Below are 26,222 nucleotides of genomic sequence, written 5' to 3'. Positions count from 1 at the left end.
TTTTCTACTCTGGTTAGAGCCTGTTTGTGCTGTCCTCTGAAGGGAGTAGTACACACCGGTGTAGGAAATCTTCAATTTCTTAGCAATTTCTCGCATGGAATAGCCTTCATTTCTAAGAACAAGAATAGACTGTCGAGTTTCAGATGAAAGTTCTCTTTTTCTGGCCATTTTGAGCGTTTAATTGACCCCACAAATGTGATGCTCCAGAAACTCAATCTGCTCAAAGGACGGTCAGTTTTGTAGCTTCTGTAACGAGCTAAACTGTTTTCAGATGTGTGAACATGATTGCACAAGGGCTTTCTAATCATCAATTAGCCTTCTGAGCCAATGAGCAAACACATTGTACCATTAGAACACTGGAGTGATAGTTGCTTGAAATGGGCCTCTATACACCTATGTAGATATTGCACCAAAAACCAGACATTTGCAGCTAGAATAGTCATTTACCACATTAGCAATGTATAGAGTGTATTTCTTTAAAGTTAAGACTAGTTTAAAGTTATCTTCATTGAAAAGTACAGTGCTTTTCCTTCAAAAATATGGACATTTCAATGTGATCCCAAACTTTTGAACGGTAGTGTGTATATATATATATATATATATATATATATATATATATATATATATATATATATATATATTCTGTTTTCATAAGCAAAATACCGCTCCAATTGTGGCTCTTCATGTTGGACCTTTTGGTAATCTGAAACAGGGATGGGCAACATGATCCAGAAACGGTCGGTATGGGTCCAGGTCTTTGTTCCAACCAAGCAGTTACACACCTGATGCTGATAGTCAACCAATAGTCTTTGCGAAGGACCTTGATTTGTAGACTCAGGTGTGTAACTTGCTTGGTTGAAAGAAACACCTGCACCCACACCCGCCCTTTCTGGATCACGTTGCCCATCCCCGATCTAAAGCATAATGTTAAATCAAAACTAGTTTTCAAATAATACGCCATTCAAATATTTCAGACTTCATTCTGTGACATGTTTTTACTTTAACAGATTATCATCAGCGTAGGCGACAACTGCGGCTCACGAAGCGGAGAGAAAGCCCGCCCACCGTATACGGAGAGAAATGATGGCGGTGTGACACGTGACATGTGAAGTGGATTTGTTTGGAGTGTCTGCCTTTGTCACGTGGGGAGAGTATATATTCGCGCAGGATGACCGCGACAAGAAGATGGCGGACTATGAGGCCCTACGGGTAGGCGAAAAGCAAAGGAGCGACTGGCACGTAGCTTTGTTTACTGTCTGTATTTTACATGACTGTCTGTAAGTGGGGCAGACGTAGAATACGCTAGGGCTGAGCAGATGGGTGGAGCGTTTTGAGCACCGAAGTACTAGAACGCATATTATCACAATATATCGCTAAACTAGCCTAGCGCTAGCCTTCGCGAACAATTTGTTAGCTTTCTGGACTGCTGCCTGCAGGGCTCACCGGCTAACTTGCTAGCTAACTAGCTCACAAGTAGCTAGCCCAAGTTGTTTTCCTTTCTTGTTCTTCCGAAATGCAGTGAACCGAAGCGAATGATGGTGAAATGATTTGTCGATTTTGCTGTAATTTTTTGATGTCTAGTAATTAACTGTTGAGTTTAAAATCGCAGATCGTTATTTTTAATCTAAAACACTTAGCGTCCTGGCAGCTAGTAAATGATAATTTGCTAACGGTAGCGTAACAAAAGTTATTCACGTAGAAGAAAGCTTTTTGTTCCTCTTGGCTCACACGTTGTGCTCGGCTTTTCGTAGATAAATTCAGGGCAATATTTCACAATCTGAACACCTATTAATTCTAGTTTGGTGAGAGGAGACGTAAACCTGTGAGGGTAGCGTTAATACTTTTCTCCTTGGTAAAAGATGAAGACAAGGGGGTCAAAGAGGAGAGCGCAACGGGGGTAGCGTCTAAGGTATCTTCTCACCGAAAAAGATGTATACTGTTGTTTCTTGCGTTTTCTTAGGCTAAAAATACTACCTAAAATATTAAACCAACTGTAATTGACTTGCTCCATTTATGTTTAGTACATAGTTGTGGTTGTAAAACTTTTCCAGATCCTAAATCGGTCCCATTTACTGATATGTTTATTTTGCTTGCTGATAACCGTAATTGCCCTCTGTAGTCCTAGAGGTATATTTGCTTCACTGCTCACCAGTCATCTGCTTTGTCATGCCGTCTTTTTTATCTGATGGGTCTTGACATTATTTTCAACATTTTTAGATGCGTAACGGTCACATATGTTAAAGAATTGCAAGAAAAAAGGATACACACGTAAGAACAATCCAGCATGGAGCATATAACAAAGGGTCAGTTGGGGTTTTCCTACTTTTCTATAGGCTTTTTTTACGGGCGTATGATGTAATAGTATTTTTTTAATCAAATCAAATTGTGAATGTGTAAATTGACAAAATTACAAGTCATTTGTTGTTTGTCTAAGGCTGTTCTTGCGAATCTGCTTTTTATAAAGCTATTCTTGCAAAAACGTGGCTTATGTTACATTTCTCTTGTCAGTTGTTAGGGTAATCCAGAAACTTATAATTTTGGTTTTGTAACTTTGCTTGGACGGCATAGAAAGTGTGCCGTGACATTAGAATCTTATTGACAATAGATTCTTACCCTCTTTTTTTTATGCCAGTGTCAAATGGGCTACCTATGCAATATACCTATTTGAACTGAGTATTTCAGTTCATAGAGATGCATTGTTTGTACGACTCAAACTGTCAACCGTATCCCTCTTACTTTTGATTTCCAGCAATTTTAGTGGTTAATTACCTTAAGTATATTTGGCACATTCTACAAAATAAGTTTGCACTGAAAGTTAACAATCTGAGAGGGTTGTGACATGGCTTCTTATATTTGAATGCCGTTTTTTTTTCCACTTGCCTCACGTACTTGTGTACTTAATACTATTAATTAATTTTCATATTATGGTTTCAAGTTTCCGACTGACCGAGCTTCAAGTTTTACTTGGTTTTGCTGGGCACAACAAAAGTGGCCGTAAACATGAGCTTCTCCTGAGGACATTGTATTTGCTGAAGCACGGCTGCAAGACCCACCGTGCAAATCAAAGTCAACGAGCTTTATCAACGTCACTACTTCAGGATAATAGAAACTACTACTACTTTTTCTACCAAGGGAGCAGTGATACTGGTGAACTTTGACAACTCAATTAGTGGGGGATATCCCAGTGACAAAGGCTTTGTGCCACTGCTGCACCCATTGACTGTTTAGCCAGTTACTTTGTACAACACAAAGTCAGCATGAATCTTCAACAGCCCACTCCGCATATTCCACCTGTCCACCCTGATGTGCAGATGAAGTCTCTGCCTTTCTACGATGTGCTGGATGTCCTCATCAAGCCTTCCAGTCTAGGTTTGTATAATTTTTTTTGTCTTATGTTTGTTTAGAGTGAAATGACAACCAATATGAAATCCTTTTAAAAGTTTGCCTTTTAGCGTAGCAACCAGTGTTGTGTAACATTTATCACACAGAGCTAGATTCAGAAAGCTAAGGTTGTAATATAGAACATCCATAGAATTACCTCAAGTGCAGTGAATTAAGACTTTTTTTTCCCTTGTGTACTGAATTTTGTCTTAGTTGATGAATTGTCTGTATTATGACTTGTGGGAATGACCAGGGTAGAATCTTTGCTAGTCATGGCAAAGGAGTTGGTAAACTCATAAATTGTGGTTAGCTTTTTTGTTAGGCCTTGGTATACAGAACTACTACTACTGCTACTACTTTTGGCTGCTCCTGTTGGGGGTCGCCACACAATTCTAACAGAGTCAGAAGTGGTTGGTCAATTTTGTAATGGCAAGCAATGAAAAATCCTTTTACTCGAGTGCAATTTCCTTTGATTTATATGTATGTGCTGGACATCACATGTGGGAGCTTGTTACACTGATGGCATGTGCTATATAAGTACAGGTATATTTAGTGTAACAAATAGCTTATTAGAAATTGCATATTCATATGAAATATTCCTCTTTATTTATCTTTTATGTATAATTACTTGGGGTGGGAATCTCATGATTCAATTTGATTTCAATTCTTGGGGTCACGATTCGATTCAAAATTGTCAATTCAATATATATGTGTAGGTTTGATTCTAGATTGCCGCTTTGAATTAACTTCCCATTTGACTCCAGTAGACAGTTTAATGGGTCTCAAAGAGGGGGGAATCACACTGAATCAAATGTAAACGTTGTGTGAAAAAAATTTTTCCCGTGAATGTCTCTCTTCAAAAGGTTCAGCTTCTGCCAGAAAGGTTCAGCTGCCTTGAACATGTCTGCAACAGTGTGGTTCTTGCCTTGTAATTGCAGATTAAGGTGATCTAGATGAGACATGTCACACAAAACATAACATGTGCCGTCACCTTATCAACACTTGAAAACCTCCTGATGTTCTTTGGCTTTTTGGCTCCGCAGTTTATCAGTCTCTTCACAGTATCCATTACCTCTTTCATTTCCCCACACAGTTTAGTGCATAACACTGATTTCTGAATTATGCAATGAAATGCTAATAGTGCTGCGTTTAACAGCGGCAAGCCTGCTTACCAAGAAGCCCTTATGTTGTCCCACCATTGACGGAGCCCCATCAGTGACAATGGACACAATTTTGCTCACATCCAAGCCATTCTTCTCAAAGAATTTTGTTAAATCATTAAAGATGATTTCGCCAATTGTGCGCCCGGGCAGAGGAAGCAAACAAAGTAGCACTTCCCGAAAGGTCTTCCCATCAAAAAATCTTGTGAACACAGATAGCTGTTCCATATCTTTTAGGTAGCAGGACAAGTCATTGGCTAGTGATATGGCTTCTGCTTTCTTCAGATTGGTGAGTAGATCGGAAAAACACTCCTCCGCTAAAAGTTCTACTCTTCTTGTCGCCATATTAGCCAACAATTACTCCTGCTTTAATAGCTCCGCAATTGTTTTTTGTTTTTCTCATGACTTTAAAACTTCACCAACCATCTCACTTGCACACGTTTTAATCAACTCGGCATCAGCAAATGGCTGCTTAGCTTTAGCAAGGTTCCATGAAACATGGAATGATGCAACTGTTGCACTGGTGCGGATGTTGATTTACAGACGGTAGAAAGAGTGTTTGTATGATGTCATTTGCTATTTTTTGTTTGCGGTGATCTGATTTTGTAGGGTAGTTGGCAGTAGTTTTGCACGGTATACCGAAATTTAGGTACTTTTTCGATACTTTTTTGTTAAAAACGGTTCAGTATTAGAATTTCCCAACGTTCGACACTTGTAGGTCAAACGTGTTTCCAATGAAAGTGAACGAGAGGATGAAATGTATAATGTGTCTGAATCTCCACTATGTGGCAGTACTAGCAAGGTAGCCAAGTCAGGCGCGTGTACGGTCTATGTTCAGGGGACATGCGCCTGTGCGTTCATCGCCGTAGATGCAGCGTGAGCCTCAGCTTCGATTGAGAGAACCAGTGCCTCTGCCTCAACATGTCTACAACTGAAAACAACAGCGTGTCATCTTCAGAGTTAAAAACAATACACCCACGCCCTGTACTGGTTAACAAAGTGGGCTGCCGAAATCTACTGTGGGACTACTTCGCCTACAGAGCCGACGCTGATGGCGAACCTACTGATTTAACAAAGCCTGTGTGCAAAAGGTGCTATAAAACGGTGTCGTGTAAAGGAGGAAACACTTCAAACCTCAGTGGCAGACACCCAAGACCTCCAAGCAGTACAAAACACGACAGGTTAGCGAATAAGCTAGCTGGCTAGCCAGCTGAGCTGGTAGGATAACCTTGCCAAGCATCTCAGTGGCAGACACCGAGATCTTTTCAAGGAGTACAAAACGCGACAGGTTAGAGAATAAGCTAGCTGGCTAGCCAGCTGGTAGGATGGTGATGAGCTGCTAAATTATGAGATATGTAGCTTATCAATGTCAGTCAGGCCTACTCTTAGTCATAAATAGTGTGAACTACCAAATAACTGACTCGCCGATCCGCTGGGGGTGTCGGCGTCTTTAGTCGCACGGTCAGCGATGTCGCCTTCGAATCCCGCAGCGAAAGGAAATTTGCGCAGTTGTAGTATGCACGGCACGCGTATTAGAAAATGTGAGTTCCATAAACGACAAATGTACACTGCTCAAAAAAATAAAGGGAACACATAAGCAATGCAATGTAGCTCCAAGAAAATCACACTTTTGAGATATCAACCTGTCCAGTTAGGAAGCAACAATGATTTGTGAATCAATTTCACCTGTTGGTAAATTGTCTAATTTCCACCAGGTGGAAATTAGACAATTTGCAAGACAACCCCTATAAAAGGAATGGATTTGCAGGTGGTGGCTACAGACCATTTTCCTGTCCTCATCTTTTCTGGCCGATCTTTGGTTAGTTTTTCATTTTGCTAGTGCCCTCACCACTAGAGGTGGCATGAGGCGGTATCTGCAACCTACAGAAGTTGCTCAGGTAGTGCAGCTCATCCAGGACGGCACATCAATGCGTGCTGTGGCAAGAAGATTTGATGTGTCTCCCAGCACAGTGTCCAGAGCATGGAGGAGGTACCAGGAGACAGGCCAGTACACCAGGAGACGTGGAGGGGGCCGCAGGAGGACAACAACCCCGCAGCAGGACCGCTATCTGGTCCTTTGTGCAAGGAGGAATAGGAGGAGCACTGCCGGAGCCCTACAAAACGACCTTCAACAGGCCACTAATGTGCAGGTTCCTGCTCAAACAGTGAGAAACAGAATGCATGAGGATGGTATGAGGGCCCGACGTCCACAATTGGGGCCTGTGCTCACAGCCCAACACCGTGTAGCCCGATTGACCTTTGCCAGAGAACATCTTGGTTGGCAGATTTGCCATTGGCGCCCTGTGCTCTTCACAGATGAGAGCAGGTTCACACTGAACACATGTGACAGACGTGAGAGAGTCTGGAGACGCTGTGGAGAACGTTCTGCTGCCTGCAACATCCTCCAGCATGACCGGTTTGGCGGTGGGTCAGTGATGGTCTGGGGAGGCATATCGTTGGAGGGCCGCACAGACCTCTACGTGCTAGCCAGAGGTACCATGACTGCCATTAGGTACCGGGATGAGATCCTCAGACCCATTGTCAGACCATATGCTGGTGCAGTGGGCCCTGGGTTCCTGCTCATGCATGACAATGCTCGTCCTCATGTGGCCAGAGTGTGTCAGCAGTTCCTGTATGTTGAGGGCATTGATGCTATGGACTGGCCTGCACGTTCCCCAGACCTGAATCCAATCGAGCACCTCTGGGACGTCATGTCTCGTACCATCCGCCAACGCGATGTCGCACCACAGACTGTCCAGGAGTTGACCGATGCCCTGATCCAGGTCTGGGAGGAGATCCCTCAGGAGACCATCCATCGTCTCATCAGGAGCATGCCCAGACGTTGTAGGGAGTGCATACAGGCACGTGGAGGCCACACACACCACTGAGCCTCATTTTGAATCGTCTTTAAGAATTTCCACAGAAGTTGGATCAGCCTATGTTCTCATTTTCCACTTTGATTTTGAGTATGATTCTGAATCCAGACCTTAATGGGCTAATGATTTTGATTTCCATTGATCATTCTTAGGTTATTTTGCTCTAAACACATTCCTCTATCTAATAAATAAAGATTTTCAGCTGAAATATTTCATTCATTGAGGTCTATATTGTGTTTTTAGGTGTTCCCTTTATTTTTTTGAGCAGTATATTAAGCTACAGTTATTTTGGTGCTTTTGAAAACTGTTCAATAGCTAAATAGTATAGGGCTACCAGCTACATGTGCTGCCATGCTGTTGTTCCGACGGCCTATTACTCTGAAACCCCAGTAGTCCGAAAAATGTCCCATTGGCCCCAAAGGCAATTCGTCCGACAGCCCATTATCCCGTAAACAAATAGCCATGGCGCTGAAGTCCCGTTCCGAAAGTACACACTCTCCCCGGAGTTGTTAATTCAGTGACTGGCGGTGTAACACCAACATCTGTGACCCGTCAGATTATGTGACCCTGCCCTTAAAATGCGCTATTTCGACCCCCCCATGCTAATCCAAACCCACGTCAAAAATGAACTGTCTCCAACAGAACGCCTAATCTTAACTGTTTCTAATGTTATGCCTAAATTTAACCGCATCGATCTGACAATTGTATCATGTCTGAAATTGCGTCTTCTAAAAGCATGGTCACATAATCTCAGATTTCGGTGTAACACCGCCGTGGGTCTGGACGGTTTCGTGCTTGTTCCTAACTCCCATGGTACTTGGCGGCTGCGGCACAATTATTGCCTCACAGTAATATGGTGGTCTTCTAATTTACACCAGAGACATTTCAAAAGGGAGACTAACTATGTCCTTCTCGCATTCTGTAATTTGTCATGTGAGCTACGCAAGGTGCGGCATTGGCAGGTTTATTGCCCTTCCACTTTAGGAGACTAGAGCAGGCCCAGACTCCATTCACTCCAATGAGAGATGTAGAGGTTTTATGTGGCTATTATTTTCTTTACCATTGAAATTGAGGTAAACATCGGACCTTCCCTTCCAAGTTGAAAGTGTTCTGAACATTTTGACACTAAATGTTTTTCTGACTTGTAGATCCAGCGGAAAACATGTTTGTTTGGGAATTTTCCAGCAATCTGGCTGTTACAAAGTTGTGAATTCAAAAATGTGATCAACCCTTGTGGACATTCTGTTTCTGAACTATTAGGTGCCCAGTATCAAATCGGTATCATTTCAGTTTCAAGTATTGTTTCAGTATCGAGTATCGTCATACTAAACTTGGTATTGGTATCAAAGTCAAAATGTTGGTATCGTGACAACACCAGTTGACATTAAAACTGGCAGCATGCATAGTGCTGAAGTACCACTTTAGATTATCTGCTTTGCAGACGGCTACAGTCTGCATGCATATCAAGCATGTCGGGTCGGCCATGGTCCGGTAAAATAAAATAAAAATGATCAGTCAGATTTGAATTGAAGGTTTTCCTGGTCGACGTTCTGCTTTTTCACGCAGGCCATATTCTTGGTTTGTACAATTGGTCTGTATATATTTGTATGTATTATTGGTTTGTATATATTCTTGTTAAGTACATTGAGAGCCACAAAACCCGAGTCAAATCCCATTTATGTGGCCAACAAACATGATTCTGATGTTGCGCACTTTATTTCACATGTTATGATGGGTGTATTGGTGCCAATGGTTCGGCACAGGCCAGACATTTGGCTCTTGTGGGCCAGACCTGCGCCGCTTACTGGGGTTCAGGGCCTTACTCCAAGATATTAAGCAAATGCCCTACATCACAAAATCCCCTACACCAAAAATATAGCACAGATGCCCATATTAATAATTTCCTTTCTAATTGATATTTAAGGTAGCCCAGTGCATATTTGTAAGCACATATCAGCTTTATTTCTGTTCTTATTTGCATTTTGACTGATATAAAAATCAAAATGATCACTCCGCTGGAAGAGCCTGTTCAGTTGGGGGATGTCTGGCAGATGATTTGAACTGTCGACTTTCAGGGGGCAGCCTCAGATCTTTACTTGGATTTCTTGTTATTGGGAGAGATTAAACACCACTATGACCCCCCCAAAAGATTGTCCTTCATGTGACTTACTGGGATCATTTCTGCTTTTCAGGAGCGAGCACTGTACAGCGATACCATCAAGAGAAGTACTTTATCTTTGCCTTGACGCCACAGCAGGTTCGAGAAGTGTGCATATCCAGGTACAACACAATCCTCGTATGTGTTACTAGAATATTCCAAACCTGTGTGGATTATTAATTTTGTGCGCTTGTTTTTAAAGGGATTTTCTACCAGGTGGCAGAAGAGACTACATGGTTCAGATTCAGCTAAGGTGAGAATGTTTTTTCCTCTGCGCTGCTCGGTGTTGACAGACATAATGTCAGAATCCACATTCTTATTTTGATCCTGATTTTTTTCTTTATATAGATTTTGCCTCTCAGAGACAAGTTGCCCTCAAGAGGACAATTACCCAAATAGTCTCTGTATAAAAGTGAATGGAAAACTTTTTCCTTTGCCAGTAAGTGCTAGTTTTTACTTTCAGTTAAGATGACAAGATACCATTTGTTGTGGCACACTGACGTATAAAAGGCAGACATCGGCGTTTTGTGTGTTTGTTTTTGCAGGGTTATGCACCACCGCCAAAAAATGGAGTGGAACAGAAGAGACCTGGAAGACCTCTTAACATTACCTCATTGGTCCGACTGTCATCTGCAGTACCCAATCAAATTTCAGTTGCATGGGCGCCTGAGATCGGAAAAGTTAGAACACCTCCCTCAGTTCTCGCTCTTTTTTTCCGCTTTTATTTATTTTTTTACAAAAAGGATGTTTTCTGAGAACACATCTATGTCTAGGTGGCGCAGTGGTTAGCGCGGTTGCCTCACAGCAAGAAGGTCCTGGGTTTGAGCCCCAGGGTAGTCCAACCTTGGGGGTCATCCCGGGTCATCCTCTGTGTGGAGTTTGCATGTTGTGGGTTTCCTCCCACAGACCAAAGACATGCAGGTCAGCTGAATTGGCCGTACTAGATTGTCCCTAGGTGTGAATGTGTGTATGTCGGCCCTGTGATGGTCTGGCGGCCTGTCCAGGGTGTCTCCCCACCTGCCGCCCAGTGACTGCTGGGATAGGCTCCAGCATCCCCGCGACCCTGAGAGCAGGATAAGCGGTTCAGATAACGGATAGATTAGATAATGGACATCTATTTTGAAAAAGATACAAAGCTCTATTTTGAGGCTGTTTGGTATTTTTGCTTGTGCAGACCTATTCCATGTCGGTGTACCTGGTGAGGCAGTTGACGTCACCGCTGCTCCTTCAGAGATTGAGGATGAAGGGAATCCGGAACCCCGACCATTCCAGAGCGCTAAGTACGTACATGTAGACATGACAACGCTTCTTATGACCCAACGCTTGATACTCTTGTAGTCAACGATGAAATGGACTTAACCTGCTCTATATATACTGCCCTAGATACACCAGGGCCCTAATGATGACTTGGCTCTCTACATAGACTACAGACTAGTGCCGGGGATGCACTACAAGACAAGTAAAATGGAAGCAAACGAGGAAAAGTCTGGCAATGGACATTTAATGACTGACACTGATGAAGCTCTAGTTTTTAAGAGAGAGACACATTGGTACGGTTCTGAGGGGCACATGCATAAAGACAGGTGAAAGACTGGTTCTGAGGGGCACATGCATAAAGACTGGAACAACTCACCCAATAACTGCACCAGAACACACATTCCTGTTTTTGTATGACGTGAAATCAGCCCAGCTTCTTTCTTCATCATTGCAGCTGTGATAATTTGTTGTTACAGTGAGTTGACAGTATAGGCCCTCCTGTTACCATTGTTGCACCAGCCAACCATCTCTGTAGTCTAGTGCACTCGCCTTTTTTTTTTGTTTTTTTTGGGGAGGGATTATTTTCCCCCTGTTTTTTCTCCCCAATTGTATCCGGCCAATTACCCCACTCTTCCGAGCCATCCCGGTCGCTGCTCCACCGCCTCTGCCGATCCGGGGAGGGCTGCAGACTACCACATGTCTCCTCCCATACATGTGGAGTCGCCAACTGCTTCTTTTCACTTGACAGTGAGGAGTTTCACCAGGGGGATGTAGCACGTGTAGCCCCAGTTCCCCCTCCCCCCTGAACAGGCGCCTCGACCAACCAGAGGAGGCGCTAGTGCAGTGACCAGGACACGTACCCACATCTGGCTTCCCATCCGCAGACACAGCCAACTGTGTCTGTAGGGATGCCGAAGCAAGCCGGAGATAACACAGAGATTTGAACTAGCAATCCCCGTGTTGGTAGGCAACGGAATAGACCGCTATGCTACCCGGACGCTACTCGCTGTTTGCTCTTCATTTTCACCGGCTCTATCATCCTTCTGGCATGCCCTCACCAAATCCCCTTATCTTTTACCTTACCCTTTCTCACTCTGTTTTTACAGGCTGTTGACGATCCCCATTCCAATTTTTTTTTTCTTTTCCCAACTGACTAGAATATGTAAAGACTTGTCCACATTCCCGAACATATTTCCAAACATGTTTCATTTTTGTGACATAAATCTTGATGGTATCATCTAGAATTGATAGGCAAGTCTGGAACCCTCACACACTAACTGTCGTGACTGTCCAGCGCAGCCAGCCAGGCCAGTGCAGATTTTGCTAAATCTGAAAACCAGTTGTGATAGCCTGGCCATCGCAAAATTGGGACTGAAGTTGTGTAGTGTGTCCCCAGCACAAGACATTGAATTATGCTGCATTTTGTCTTTAATGTGCCTACTCATTACTGCCTCCTCCTTTTCAGTTAAAGAGAAGCTCACAGCAGATCCAGACAGTGAAATCGCCACAACAAGCCTTCGAGTCTCACTCATGTGTCCGGTAAAGGAACCATTTTACTGAAATACAAGAACAGCCTGTCTAATACGGATGTGTTGCATTTAACATGCCCTCGGGCGGCACGCTGTCACCTCACAGCAAGAAGGTGCTGGTTTCGAACCCCAGGGTTGTCCAACCTTGGGGGGGGGGGGTCATCCTAGGTTGTCCTCTGTGTGGAGTTTGCATGTTCTCCTCGTGTCTGTGGTGGATTTTCTCCGGGTGCTCCGATTTCACCCACAATCAAATAGACATGCATGTTAGGGTTAGTACTCCTGTCTGTGCCCCTGACCGAGGCATGGCAAGACGAGCTGGAGTTGGTCCCTGGGTGCTGCACGGCAGCTGCCCACTGTTCCTAGCTACACAGCTAGGATGGCTTAAATGCAAAGCAGAATTTCCCCACAAGGATTAATAGAATATATATAAAAAGGGTGGCAGGCAGGGAGACACTCCAGCATCCCCGCGACCCTGAGAAGAGGACAAATGGTTCAGATAATGGATGGATAAAAAAGGGGCATTTCCCTTTCATACAAGATTGGGCTCAAGTGTTTGCCCTAGTGCTTTTTAAACAAGGTGGGAAGCCTTAAGAGTTGTGGCTCGCCTTGGCTAGAGATTCTTTGAAAATTAGTTTTTAATTGTACTGCCACATTTTATTTGTTCATCTGTCAACACAGTTTAAAAGCTGGATAAAGCAAGTGAGCACGATGTAAGCAAACGGCATGGTTATGAACCACCTCCTGGTCAAAATGCGTTACTGCAAAAAATCAAAAACCTGTTGTCCTAGTTGGAACAGTAGCGAGACTATAACTACATGGATGAATAAAATACTCCATTAAGAAAAACGTCCCCGTCTACTGCCTATGCTACCATTGGCAACAGCAGGGAAGGAAGCAGACTGCACACCAATCCCCTCAACCCCAAAGAGATGCCACCTTGACTAAGAGGTTGTCCGGGGGAAACCCTGTACTTTCTTTTTTCTTTTCTTTTCTTTTTCTTTTTTTTTTTTTGTGGATTTTTCCCTTTTTTCTCTCAGTTGTACCTGCCCAATTACCCCCCTCTTCCGAGCCATCTGGTCGCTGCTCCAACCCCTCTGCCGATCCTGGGAGGGCCTTCAGACTACCACATAACCTCTTCTGACACGTGGGGTCACCAGCTGCTTCTTTTCACCTGACAGTGAGGAGTTTCACCAGGGAGACGTAGCACGTGGGAGGATCACGCTATTCCCCCCCCCGTGAACAGGCGCCCCGACCGACCAGAGGAGGTGCTAGTGTAGTGACCAGGACACATGCCCACATCCGGCTTCCCACCCGCAGACACAGCCTATTGTGTCTGTAGGGATGCCCGACCAAACCGGAGGTAACATGGGGATTTGAACCAGCAATCCCCATGTTGGTAGGCAACAGAATAGACCGCTATGCTACCCAGACACCCCACACTGTACTTTCTTAGGACAAAATGGTGTTTTGACTTTGGTGGTGGATGTATTGACAGTGCATAACTAGTAAAGCTTTTTTAACGAATGCTTTCTGACTTTTTGAGTGGAACTCACATGTTTATCCTGGACTTGAATAACAAGATGCACCGCCAAAAATCACAATAGGTGCTCCCATTAACAAGGAGTAAAACGTGGTTCAGCAAATGTTTGCCCGACCTGGTCCTTATAGCCAAACAGCTTTCTGTCCAGCGTAGTGCCTCACATGTGAGATGTGAGACTGAACGATAAACCAACATCAACAAAACAAAAAAAGAACGAAGCACAGAAACACATCAATAATGTAACAAGGAAGTAATTTATACACATGAAATTAACTGCATCTGCTGCAAGTAGAATGTTGCTGTGTAGTTGTTTCCACACTGGACCCATGGAAAACTGAAAGCTGCATTTTTTTTTACAAATTTTTTTTCGCTGTGACTTGTGAAGAGCCCAGGACATAAATTTGAAAATGTGTTGGATTAAGATCAAGTGTCACAACCATCTCTTATTCATTTAATTGAGCCCTCCGTTTACTATTGATTAATTCTCAACCCTCTCTTCTTATAACTCTTCCTCTTTTATTTTCACCTACAAATGTTGTGGTTTTCCTCTCTGCTAGCTGGGGAAGATGCGCCTGACGGTGCCATGCCGGGCGGTGACCTGCTCTCACCTGCAGTGTTTTGATGCTGCCCTGTACCTGCAGATGAATGAGAAGAAGCCCACCTGGATTTGCCCTGTGTGCGACAAGAAAGCTGCGTACGAGAGTCTAATCATTGATGGGTCAGTGAACACAAGTAATCCAGTCATGCTGCTCAGAACAAGGTTATTATTTATTTTACCTCAGCGCAGTTGGATACGGGGGACTGGCAGGCAGTCCCTTTATGCTGTGTGTTTTGGGTTTTAAGGAGACGAGAGAGAGTATTCAGTGTCCTCAAAAGGACCTTAACATACAACTAAATCCTAGACTATTTAGCGTGTTTGCTGACATCTACAGGTTAAAACCATGTAAAGGTATAAAAAATGGCGGGCTGGTCTTGGTACTGTGTGACGTTAGCGTATCAGGATTAACACGGCTGCAGCTGATAACACTGATGATGGCTCTCTGTCACGCTTGGGTCTCATTCATGCTCAACATTAAACATGTGACAGCACAGTGGCGCAGTGGTTAGTGCGGTCGCCTCACAGCAAGAAGGTCTTGGGTTTGAGCCCTGGGGTAGTCCAACCTCGGGGGTCGTCCCGGGTCGTCCTCTGTGTGGAGTTTGCATGTTCTCCCTGTGTCTGCATGGGTTTCCTCCAGGTGCTCCAGTTTCCTCCCACAGTTCAAAGACATGTAGGTCAGATGAATCGGCCGTACTAAATAGTCCCTAGGTGTGTGTGAGTGTGTGAGTGTGTGTGTGTGTGTGTGTGAGAGTGAGCGTGAACGAGCCTGTTCAGGGTGTCTCCCCGCCTGCCGTCCAATGACTGCTGGGATAGGCTTCAGCATCCTCACGACCCTGAGAGCAGGATAAGCGGTTCGGATGATGGATGGATGCTTTCTCTGGGTTTGAAATTCTGACAATGAGGACCCTAGTGCTGATGCAAACCCTGTTTTCACTTGTACCACTAATAGTGCTATACTAAGAATAGTGCATTGGTCTTGCACTAGAATCTGGTCTTCCACTAGAATCTGGTCTTCCACTAGAATCTGGTCTTGATGGGTAAAATATCACACAAGTGTAACATGATATTTGTATGTTATTATCTACAGTGAAACTGAAAGTTGTCAATCCTCCTGTATGCCACTGCCGATAGGATACGTCTGCATACCTGTACCTATATTTTCTGGTAATTAAAATCTTTGTTTACATCCAGTTTATTCATGGAGATCCTAAATGACTGCTCAGATGTGGATGAAATCAAGTTCCAAGAAGATGGGACGTGGTGTCCCATGAGACCAAAGAAAGAGGCTGTCAAGGTGCCCTCTCAGTCCATTCCAAAACTTGAGAGTAAGTATAATTTTTCCAAATGAATGACCAGAGACCGCATGTAATAACCTGAAAGTACATCCGCTAGAGAAAATGTGTGGTCTAGCTGAAAGTGCAGGCAAGGTGCTTGTGAGAAACCCGTGAAGCTCTTTCCTTTTCAGGCTTACTGTGGCCCTTAAGTCGGGTCAATTTTATTTGCATAGCCCAATATCACAAATTACAAATTTGCCTCAAAGGGCTTTACAGCAACACAACATCCTGTCCTTAGACACTCACACCGGATAAGGAACAACTCCCTAAAAATACCCTTTAATAGGGAGGAAAAAATATGAAGAAACCTCAGGGAGAGCAACAGGAGGGATCTCTCTCCCAAGATGGACAATGTGCAATGGATGTTGTGTTTACACAATTTACAGAAAAAAACAAGTAAGTAAGTAAAGTAAAAGAAGTAAGCACTTGTTTTTAGCCAGTCTCTGCCTACTCGCCTTCTGGAAAAAACGAGATGTGGAAGACGATGGTGGTGGTGTGAGTTAGACTGGAGTTGGCTGTGTTGGAGGAGAACGGCGTTTCACAAATCCACCCACTGCTTTGCATGTCACTTTTCCGCTTGTCCCATTTTATTGGCCTAATGCGCTGGACCCCGTGTGTGTCGCCTAGGTCACATTAGTCACGGTGTCTCTTATGTCCCCGTATGACGCAGGAAATTGAGAGGGGGTTGATTGTAATGTGCATTTTTCTTCCAGAAGAAAGAAAGCATGGGTTCTTTCACTCCAAGCAGCCATGATGATTCGTCTGATTTTGTTGAATTTACAGTCAGTTCTACTGTCCTAAGCCCACACCGACATGTTTTCATCTTGAAAAACATGGTTTCCTACTCCTTCAGATGGTCTTTAAATTCATCTCTTTCCTAGATGGCCTTTCATGGTGTGTTTGACTGGTGTCCATACACCCCAGCATCATGTGAAACGCAAAATTGGCCTCTCCATGATGAATGACCGTCGTTGCGTGGTGAAGAGCCACACCCTCCTCGTGGTAATCCTGTTAACGTTGTCAGGAGACAACAGAGCAGAACACGGCGGGTCTAGAAGAGTAAACCTCCATAATAAATCCTGCTCCTCCCATGGGTAGCAGTAGTGCTAGGTGCATTCATTGATAGACTGATGTTATGGACCGGGGGACATCGTCGCTTTGCATCAATGCATCTTGACAATGGAAAGGCACAATATCTCCAGTTAGCAGAGAACCAGAGAACTGCATGTGGAGTAGCGCCCCATGCTTTAAACAAACATGCACAACCAAAACCCTGAAGCTCAGCTGTTTTGTGGTATTGGCCTGCCAATATCAGGGTTGCCATGGGTCTGGCAAGTACTTGAAAGTATTGGGGGGGGATAAAAATCACAAGAACTTGAACTTGCTTGGATTTACCAAGCAATAAAGAGGTCCCTAGAAGTGCTTGGATTTAGCCTACTGGGGTCTCTTGAGTTTGAGCCTCGTGCGCGCCGTCATCTCAAAATTCACCTGGTAACCATTTTTATACATGTGGAGTGCTGGGCAAGTCTGATACACATTCTTCCTATGTATTATCGCCACATAGGCTACTAGCATACAGCGATTTCCTGATCGCTACGCTGTGTCATTGGCTGTTGTGCGGTCTTGTAGGCACTCCTAGCACAAATTCGCAGCTGGTCGCCTAGGTAACTCGCATTGTTTAGCCCCCCCCTCCAGCTCTGATTTGGGATGGGTGACAAACACAACCTGCGGTGGCTCAAGCTATCTGTGTCTCTGTGTCGAGGCTAGCCCCTCCCCCCCGTCAAAAGTAATGGGGGGGCCTTTTCCCCCCCTACTTCCAGCACTGCCCAACATGCCAGGCAAATGCTGGTTCAATGACCTATGATTGCTCAACCCAAATTACAAATGGCTACGAAAAGTCCCAAATACCTGGCAAAATGCAGTTTCTGCAAAAAAAAACAAATAACATTCAACTGGAGACCTCGGGTGAGTCCTCTCTCAAAAGCCACGCAAAAGGAGGAAAAACTCAAGCATGCAGAGAGAGGACTTTAAAATGGTAAGCTATGCTATATTTTTGTATGTAGCTAACCTATTCAGCGGCACGGTGGCCCAGTGGTTAGAACTGTTGTCTCACGGCAAGAAAGTTCTAGGTTCGAACCCGAGGCCGTCTCGGGTCCTTTCAAAGTGGAGTTTGCATGTGCTCCCCATGTCTGCATGGGTTCGCTCCCACCTTCAAAAAGACATGCATGTTAGGGTTAATACTCCTGCCTGTGCCCCTGAGCAAGGCAGTGGAAAGAAGAACTTCAAGAGTAGTCGTTAGCTCCGCTAGCTGTGTTGTTACATCCACCTGGTGGCTGTCAGTTGTTCAAACAACTGGAATTGGGACCAGCAAGTCCAAGAGTAATGCCAAACTGTGCTGGGTTAGACTGATACATCTATGTGAATTATTGGCCCTTAATTTTGAAATAATTTGCCGTTGAAAAGTCCTTGAAATGTATCATTACAAAAGAGTGGCAACCCTTAATAAGAATCGCTGCTTTTACTCGGACATCAGTGATTTACACATGTACTGTCTTCTGTGATATGTCTGTGATACTGATATGTGGCTTTGTGTTTCTACTTTATTTGAATCTCCTGTCACTCTTCCTTAAAGATCTCAGATGCATGCTGATTGCTGTTGATATGTCCGCTCTCGACATTGATATTTTTTGTTGTAGTGCTCCAATGCCTGTTAAAGATAAAAATTTATCTGCTGGGGCCTCCGGGTAGCGTAGCGGTCTACTCTGTTGCCTACCAACACGGGGATCGCCAGTTTGAATCCCTGTGTTACCGCTTACCTCCACTTGGTCAGGCATCCCTACTGACACAATTGGCCGTGTCTGCGGGTGGGAAGCCCGATGTGGGTATGTGTCCTGGTCGCTTCACTAGCGCCACCTCTGGTTGGTTGAGGTGCCTGTTGACCTCTTCAGTATCAACTGACTGCAGGTATCCCCACCCTTATAAATGACACCCCCACTCTTATAAACGGCACAGGTATCCCCACCCTTGACTGCAGGTATCTGGAGTCAAGGGTGGGGATGCCTCCAGTCAGTGTAGACTGAAGAGTTCACTTGGGTGAGTGATGTAAGGTTTCTCTCCTTAAACGTTGTCCAGATGAGCTGATTGAATTTTCTGTGATTTCCTTACCTGGATTACTGAGTATCAAGAAATTTGGATAAAAGTTTGCAAATTGGGTAAACATTAAACATTTTAAATGGTGAACAGCCAGTCATAACCTGGCAATGATGCAACAGTTGGCTTGGAAGGCCCAACACTCGCCCAGTCTGATAGAGTTGTTCAGTAATGAACTTCTCCATCTGTAGCATGGAGCGAGGTGACATAACACTAACCGGCATCATAAGCATGCTTTATGACACGTTCCAGTCTCCATATACCACTGTCAAAATATTGTCTAATGTCATCGAGCCATTGAATAATACACTCATTTTCAAGGTCTAACTTATGTTACCTTTTGCAGGTTTTATTTTTATTCAAAATCTAGAATATATCTGTATATACCAAGAAGACTGATGTCATTGATCTGTAGTAGCTAAATGTGTCGGTTTGAACAGATCTGCTGTGTTAAAGTAACTAAAACGAATTGGAATCAAATGTTTTTGGAGAGTACAAAGAATCAAAAGACAGTGACGTGTCACACACGTTGCTTGCTCACTTCACTATGTAACACATGATGTTATCAGCTTTACTATGTAACACATGATGTTAGCAGCTTTACTATGTAACACATGATGTTAGCAGCTTTATTATGTAACACATGATGTTATCAGCTTTACTATGTAACACATGATGTTAGCAGCTAAGGTGCTATTTCCTCATGACAAAACCTGGGTAACATGAATGAAAATGGAGTCTTCATATCACATCTCTTCATACAAGCTGCATTGTGTCCCTCAGCTTCTACCCCTGTGCGTCAATGTGCCGTTGTCCCCCATACCCCTGAGCCCAATGTCACCAAGAAGGCTGATGTCATTGATCTGACGCTGGAAAGCTCATCCTCAGACGATGAGGACGAGAACATGAATCCACCTCTTAAGAAGCGCTGCCTCTACATGTCAAAGAGTGAGGACATGCACGGGAAGGGGTCAGTAAGCCTCAAAACTGTTCTGTTCATATCGGTTTTCCAAAACTCCAGTCTAGTGCCCCACTCCAGGGCAACTTTCAGTCTTTTCTGTCTTGTACCTTTCTGCTAGAGGTTTTATATGGGTTGCAGCACATCACCTTGTCAATTTTCTGCACAAAACGCATTAATGTAGACGAAATCCATAAACACCTTGTTTTATTTCGCCCACAAAATGGGAAAGCAACACTTTTAATTTTGTCTTTTGATTTAGCTGAGGGAAATTATCTATTTTAACTTCTTGGACTAAATGGTTATATTTAAGTGAAATAATGTAATTATGTTGGTTCTTTAACTTTTATTTAAATTTTAACCAACTGAATGCTGGTATAGAATAATGTTGTTTCATGGAAGCCATTTCAGAAAACGCACATCAAGCATTCTGTTGGAGGAAAACGTATTTGTACTGCGGGGAAACCGCATTACTTACTAAATTTAAATTGAATTTAAATTAAATTGAATTACATACTACCTTAATGAGCAAACGGTCCCCTTGTTGCATTCTGTGGGGTTAAATCTATTTTGTGAGACATATGGCGAGTATTTCATTGAAGGACTGTGTCATGACGGGACAAAACAACGAGCTGCTTTGTCGTTACCCTGACCTGCAGATTTTCTTGCTTATGAATTGTGTTTCATTTTCACTTTGTTGATTGCAGGAAAGAATGTCGATTTTCACATCGGCATGGGACACCCCTATAGTAACTAGTTGGCAGAATCGGCACGTGATGAAAGTGGGGAGAGTTTCTCCATCTGAAACCTTCACAGCTGTGTTCACAGACTGAATATCCCGAAACACAAAACAAGTCCAAACAATCCTTAACAAACCCAATACACAAAACTGTTTTTGTTTGTTGGAAGTTCAATGGGCCCTTTTCTAGACTAAACTCCTCAAATTATTTTATTTTTATTGTAAAATATTCATTTTAATTTAAAATTTAATTTAATAAATTATTTTATGAAAATTACTCTAATGCAATTTTATTAAACTGTCTTGGCTAGCTCTGGTGCAGTAGCAGCAGCAGCAGAATTTAATGGCAATGTAGTTGTAAAGAAACTATTAGAACGATGTGTAATTCATTTTTATCTAATAAGATTATTGATTTTTGTTGGAACAAGCCCAACATGGCACATTGCATTTAGACTAAATGTCATTTAGACTTCAATTTGAAATAATCAATCAATTATTGATGTTTAACTTTAATTAATTCAATGTATTGTCATTACAAACAATGTGCAGGCACATGTTAGATGCTGAAGTGCTTCAGGTGTAGGGTTGTACTTTGAGCACTGTGCTTACCTACAAGAAATATAGAATAGGCTTACAAGGAGATGTCAGAAAGGGGTAAACATGAAGATGCACAGTTCATCAGTGCTTTTCCAGCGTGTTTGAGCAGCAGTAGCAGGTTATTGAGTTATCGATCATGCCAGGCTACAGTAGCAGGATCTTTATCAAACAGAGCTGCGTTACAAATCACGTCACCAAATTTCCTGTTTATACGCTGTTGTTTTCCTGACGTCCATCGGTACAGCTAAACGATATGTAGTTCTGGCATTTTGTCCGTTCAATAATTTGAAAATAATAAATCAAACTTTAAGGAGATTTGCGTGCTCAAAACATTAAATTACCAAACACAAACCCCTTTTACTCAAGTAGACAGACGAGACGGACAACAGGACTTCAATTATCAAATTTACTTCCCAAATCTTTCCGAAACAGGGTCCAACATTTATGCCCTTATGTCGGGACACTGGAAGGAAGAACTTGTGAAGATAAGAAGTTTGATGATTGTCTTGCCGTTGGATTGCTGCAGCACCACGGGGGGAGACTTGGCTGTGTCATTTCAGCGACACAAAACCTGAATAGACCATGAATGAGGGCTGGGCAGTATCACGGTAATATGGTGACCCGGAGTACTGGGCACTATCACGGTAATATGGTGACCCGGAGTACTGAAAAATGATGACGGTATCCATTTCAACACAGACTTAAAAATTCTGTGCCACGTCTATCTGTACCATGCCCAAGCACGTTTGACCTCCAAAGTGCAGTTCGTGTGGCTAGTGTAATCTATCCGTACCGTGCTCAGGCATGGTTCACTGTACTGTTTTCTGGCCCACTTGAAGTGGTGGGCTCAGGGATGATTCAGTTGGGCACAGTAGTGTGATCGCTAACCGTGTGCGAGCGGGGAATGCTATGCCATCAGTTATGCAACTGTCCCATTTAAAAAACATTCGTCTGCATGCAGCACGATTTACTGAAAATCGCTGCATTGCGTAATTGATAAATTTGTAAGGCGTGTGAGAGGGTCATGTGTCACTGCACTAAAAACTACCCCAAATGGGAGTCTTTGGGTGGCACGGTGGCGCAGTGGTTAGCGCTGTCGCCTCACAGCAAGAAGGTCCTGGGTTCGAACCCCAGGGTTGTCCAACCTTGGGGGGGAGGGGGGTCATCTCAGGTCGTCCTCTGTGTGGAGTTTGCATGTTCTCCCCGTGTCTGCGGTGGGGTTTCTCTGGATGCTGCGGTTTCCTCCCACCATCAGAAAGACATGCATGTTAGGGTTAATACTCCTGTCTGTGCCCCTGACCGAGGCATGGCAAGATGAACTGGAGTTGGTCCCCAGGTGCTGCATGGTGGCTGCCCACTGCTCCTAGCTACACAGCTAGGATGGGTTAAATGGAGAGCACAGTTTCCCTACAGGGATCAATAAAGTAAATAAAAAATAAAAAAAGTGTCTCCCCGCCTGCCGCCGAATGACTGCTGGGATAGGCTCCAGCATCCCCGCGACCCTGAGAGCAGGGTAAGCGGTTGTGATGATGGTGGATGGATGTTTCTTTTTAGAATTGATACCTTCCTGTTTGATCAGATTTAAAACATTTTTCTGTATAAGTTTTGATTGCAACTGGAACATCACAACCATCTGCTACAGTGTTCGATGGAAAACTCACCTGCCAGGTGAGGTGGCAACATATATATAGACACGAAATGACGTCGTTCCAAATGGTGGACAAGTCTTCATTTAAAGGCCTGATCGAAGCCCGATACACTTCTCAAGCTCTTTTCTAAAACTGTCATTCCAGACTTGTGTAGCAGAGTTGGACAGGATATCCAGGTGGATTAACAAACAACTGTGAGCGATGGAAGACTGCCATGACCATATTTGCATGGCAGTATAGTTGGACAGCTCCCGCTATTCCCTCCCTTTTCATCTTTACTTTTTTTTTTTTTAAATTTATTTCTGATTTTTCCCTTTTTTCTCCCAATTTAGTGGCCAATTGATCCCTATTTTAATTCAAACACCCACCCTCGTATTGCATGCGTTCGCCAACTGCATCTCTCCGGTCGGCAGTCTCGAAGGAAAGCACCTCCCCACTTTCGTGACAAGGCGAATCCAAGCCGAACCACTGTTTTTCCGACACACACAGAGACGCATTCACATGACGAACACAAGCCGACTCCGCCCCCCTCCCGAAGACAGCGTTGCCAATGATTGCTGCTTCATCGAGTCCGGCCATAGTCGGATCTGACGAGACCGGGGCGCGAACCCCAGTCCCCAGTGGGCATCTGCATCGACACCAAGCCGATGCTTAGACCGCTACGCCACCGCGGACTTACTTTTTTTTTTTAAAGCTGGTAATACCATACATGGGGGCATCTGGGTAGTGTAGCGGACTATTCCATTGCCTACCAACATGGGGATCTCCGGCTCCCCGTGTTGCCTCCGGCTTGGTCGGGCGTCCCTACGGACACAGTTGGCCATGTCTGCGGGTGGGAAGCCGGATGTGGGTATGTGTCCTGGTTGCTGCACTAGCGCCTTCTCTGGTCGGTTGGGGTGCCGGTTGGGGGGGGGGGGTGGCGTGATCCTCCGCTGCGCTATGTCCCCGTGGTGAAACTCCTCACTGTAGTTTGCCCTGTGATGGCCTGTCAAGGGTGTCGCCCCACCTGCCGCCCAATGACTGCTGGGATAGGCTCCAGCATCCCCGCGACCCTGAGAGCAGGATAAGTGGCTCGGACAATGGATGGATACCCTACACCTGGTAATACTAAGGGACTGTTTAATGATATTAAAAAAAAATGGATGACATCCAACCCTACCATGACCGCTGAAGACTGGGTCATAGGCAAATTACAATTTTTCAGGTGTGTTAGCATAATTTGAGGAGGAGTTGGATATCTAGATGGATTTTGTCAACCAAACACGTTTTGATCCTATGGAATGTTTGCCATGTGTTTGAGTAGGATACTGTACAACAAAACAAGTTCCAAACCCAATTTGTTGAAATTTAAACAATAAAGCCACATAAATGCATAATTCAATTTAAATTCTCCATTTTGCCCATGATGGATAGTAAAATGGCAGGGTTTTTTTTGTCCACGAAATCAACTCAAAACTCATATGATGGGCAAAATTAAGTATGGCTTCTCCATTTCATGTATGAAACCAAACAAGGGGTCGTTGGATTTTGTCCACAGTTTTGCATTTTGTCAAAAAAATTGACAATAATGTTTTGCTCCCAGTTTTTACATTGACTGATGCGAATGCTACTGAGACCACTTTTTCTTTTCTTTTTCTGCAATCCTTTTCCCTTTTCTATCAGAGTGTTGACTTACCAACCTTCCACCATGAGAGTGCAGAACGTCCAGGCTCTGGAAACGCAATACTTGACCTCCGCCCTTGCTGAGTATGCGGTTCCCTTCCACCACTCCAGCCTGGCCACCATCCCCACAGACATGCAGAGTGAGTCCAAATCCTGGGGCCAGTTGCCCAAAGAACCTCCAGTAATGGTGTGTTTCCTGTGAGGGACCATTTCCTAACGCTTATTTTGTGCTATCTCGTTTAGGTCTGGATCTATTTTCTTTAATTCAGGCAGATTCTCAGGTATTTGAAGTTTTGTTTGAATTAAATGAATTAATTTTTGATTGAGGGAAACCTCATTTAAGTTGCTTTTTCATGGAAATGTGTCGTTAATGATGTAATTTCATTCCCCTCCCTTCCCTCTGTGGGTGTGCAGCATTACCGGACACCCATGTTCCTGGATAGCTTGACCAGCACCCTGCAGAGTGCGGCTGCTGCCACCACCAGCTCGGCCCTGGTCTCCTCCTCCAGCAGCCACTATGAAGCCAGCGCCCACGCCACTAGCTCCACTCACGAGACCCATGTAATAACAGGGGGTGGAGAAGCCAGTGGAGGAGGTGGTGCTACCAGCATATCGGACATCATCTCACTTGACTGAACATCTCGCTGCATCCCAGTGGACCTTAATCAAACCACTGGCCTGATGTCCATTTGCTCTGCTGAGATTGGTGTATAAGAAATGGAAGCGTGAGAGGAGTGTTGAGAGCGTAGACGCACTTCTCCCTGCAAACCGAGATGTTTCACCTCACACCCCTGCAGGAGAACATAATGCTGAGGAGAAAGCCCCATTTGTGAGAAACTACTTGGACTTGCAAAGACTGTTGATTAAGCTAACCTCTTCATGTCTTATGAGAGATGGGTCTGTCAGGAGGTTGTTTTTTTTTTCTTTCGCTACTTTTTACTGGACCTTTTTGACAGCCTTCTATTTCTTTTAATTTCACGATGGAAAAGCAGAAGGCTGGAAAAGTACGAAGATGTCCTCCTCATAGGTTGTTATATCCATCAGTCTTGACTGAGTTGTACCACAAGGCAGCTTTCTTTTTTTATCCAGACAATGATGAACTTGTTCTGTCTTCGTCATGGCAATAATAGATTATTTAACTAGTTAGTATTTAATAGTTTCATTCACCCTAGCCAAGTTTTGATTCCAGACTTCAGAAATGTGTCAAAAAAAAGTATTACGGGATGATGCCATACCATAAGACAGACATCGGATCTGAATTTATTTCATGTTCTGTTTATTAAATATGCAGGCCCATATGTTGGCAGAATTTCTAAGTTTTTTACTAGAGGGATACATTTCGTTTTGTGGCAAGTGAGACAAAAAAAAATGAAGGGGTGACGTTTGTCTACTTTTGATTTTCATACGTTGACGTAAAAATATTTTTCACAATTTGATTACAGTTCATTTACCATCATGTACACAGACCCACGCAGTTAGCAACTCTTTATTTACCTCTAGATTTGACACGGTTAAGGTTTATTACCAAGATTTTTTTTCTGTATTTGTAAAGTTCAAATATTTGCAGTTGTGATACTCTGGCTTCTTTTTTCTAATCGGGGAAGTGACCAACTGCGTTTCAAACCAAGCAGTCC

The 26,222-nt window shown here is 43.8% G+C and overlaps 1 protein-coding gene across 2 annotated transcripts; it reads left to right on the top strand.

The window, feature by feature from the left end:
* Window positions 1-1,175: 1,175 nt before the first annotated feature.
* pias2 (protein inhibitor of activated STAT, 2) lies at window positions 1,176-25,235 on the top strand. Of its 2 annotated transcripts, XM_056296546.1 has the most exons (14): window positions 1,176-1,209; window positions 2,218-2,303; window positions 2,936-3,369; window positions 9,610-9,697; window positions 9,778-9,828; window positions 9,924-10,014; window positions 10,121-10,255; window positions 10,750-10,855; window positions 12,298-12,371; window positions 14,459-14,661; window positions 15,691-15,824; window positions 19,767-19,953; window positions 24,589-24,775; window positions 25,003-25,235. In XM_056296546.1, exons 3-14 carry the CDS (start codon window positions 3,258-3,260, stop codon window positions 25,222-25,224), a joined length of 1,590 nt encoding a protein of 529 aa, XP_056152521.1. In that variant the 5' UTR covers window positions 1,176-1,209; window positions 2,218-2,303; window positions 2,936-3,257; the 3' UTR covers window positions 25,225-25,235. The 2 variants fall into 2 exon arrangements, with proteins under 2 accessions (XP_056152521.1, XP_056152522.1); XM_056296547.1 differs by lacking the exon at window positions 2,218-2,303 and having other exon boundaries at window positions 1,192-1,209.
* Window positions 25,236-26,222: the final 987 nt, after the last annotated feature.

Source organism: Lampris incognitus, chromosome 1 (assembly GCF_029633865.1).
Source record: "Lampris incognitus isolate fLamInc1 chromosome 1, fLamInc1.hap2, whole genome shotgun sequence".
NCBI classification, from domain to species: Eukaryota; Metazoa; Chordata; class Actinopteri; order Lampriformes; family Lampridae; genus Lampris; species Lampris incognitus.
Note: the sequence above shows the minus strand (reverse complement) of the source record. Positions and strands in the feature narration are given on the sequence as shown.

What these genes read in the sequence shown, in the direction of transcription:
- pias2 (XM_056296546.1), top strand. Translation starts at nt 3,258, where the DNA reads ATGAATCTTCAACAGCCCACTCCGCATATTCCACCTGTCCACCCTGAT. An exon ending in CATCAAGCCTTCCAGTCTAG is followed by an intron (nt 3,370 to 9,609) that starts GTTTGTATAATT and finishes TCTGCTTTTCAG; the next exon opens with GAGCGAGCACTGTACAGCGA. An exon ending in CCAAAGAACCTCCAGTAATG is followed by an intron (nt 24,776 to 25,002) that starts GTGTGTTTCCTG and finishes GTGGGTGTGCAG; the next exon opens with CATTACCGGACACCCATGTT.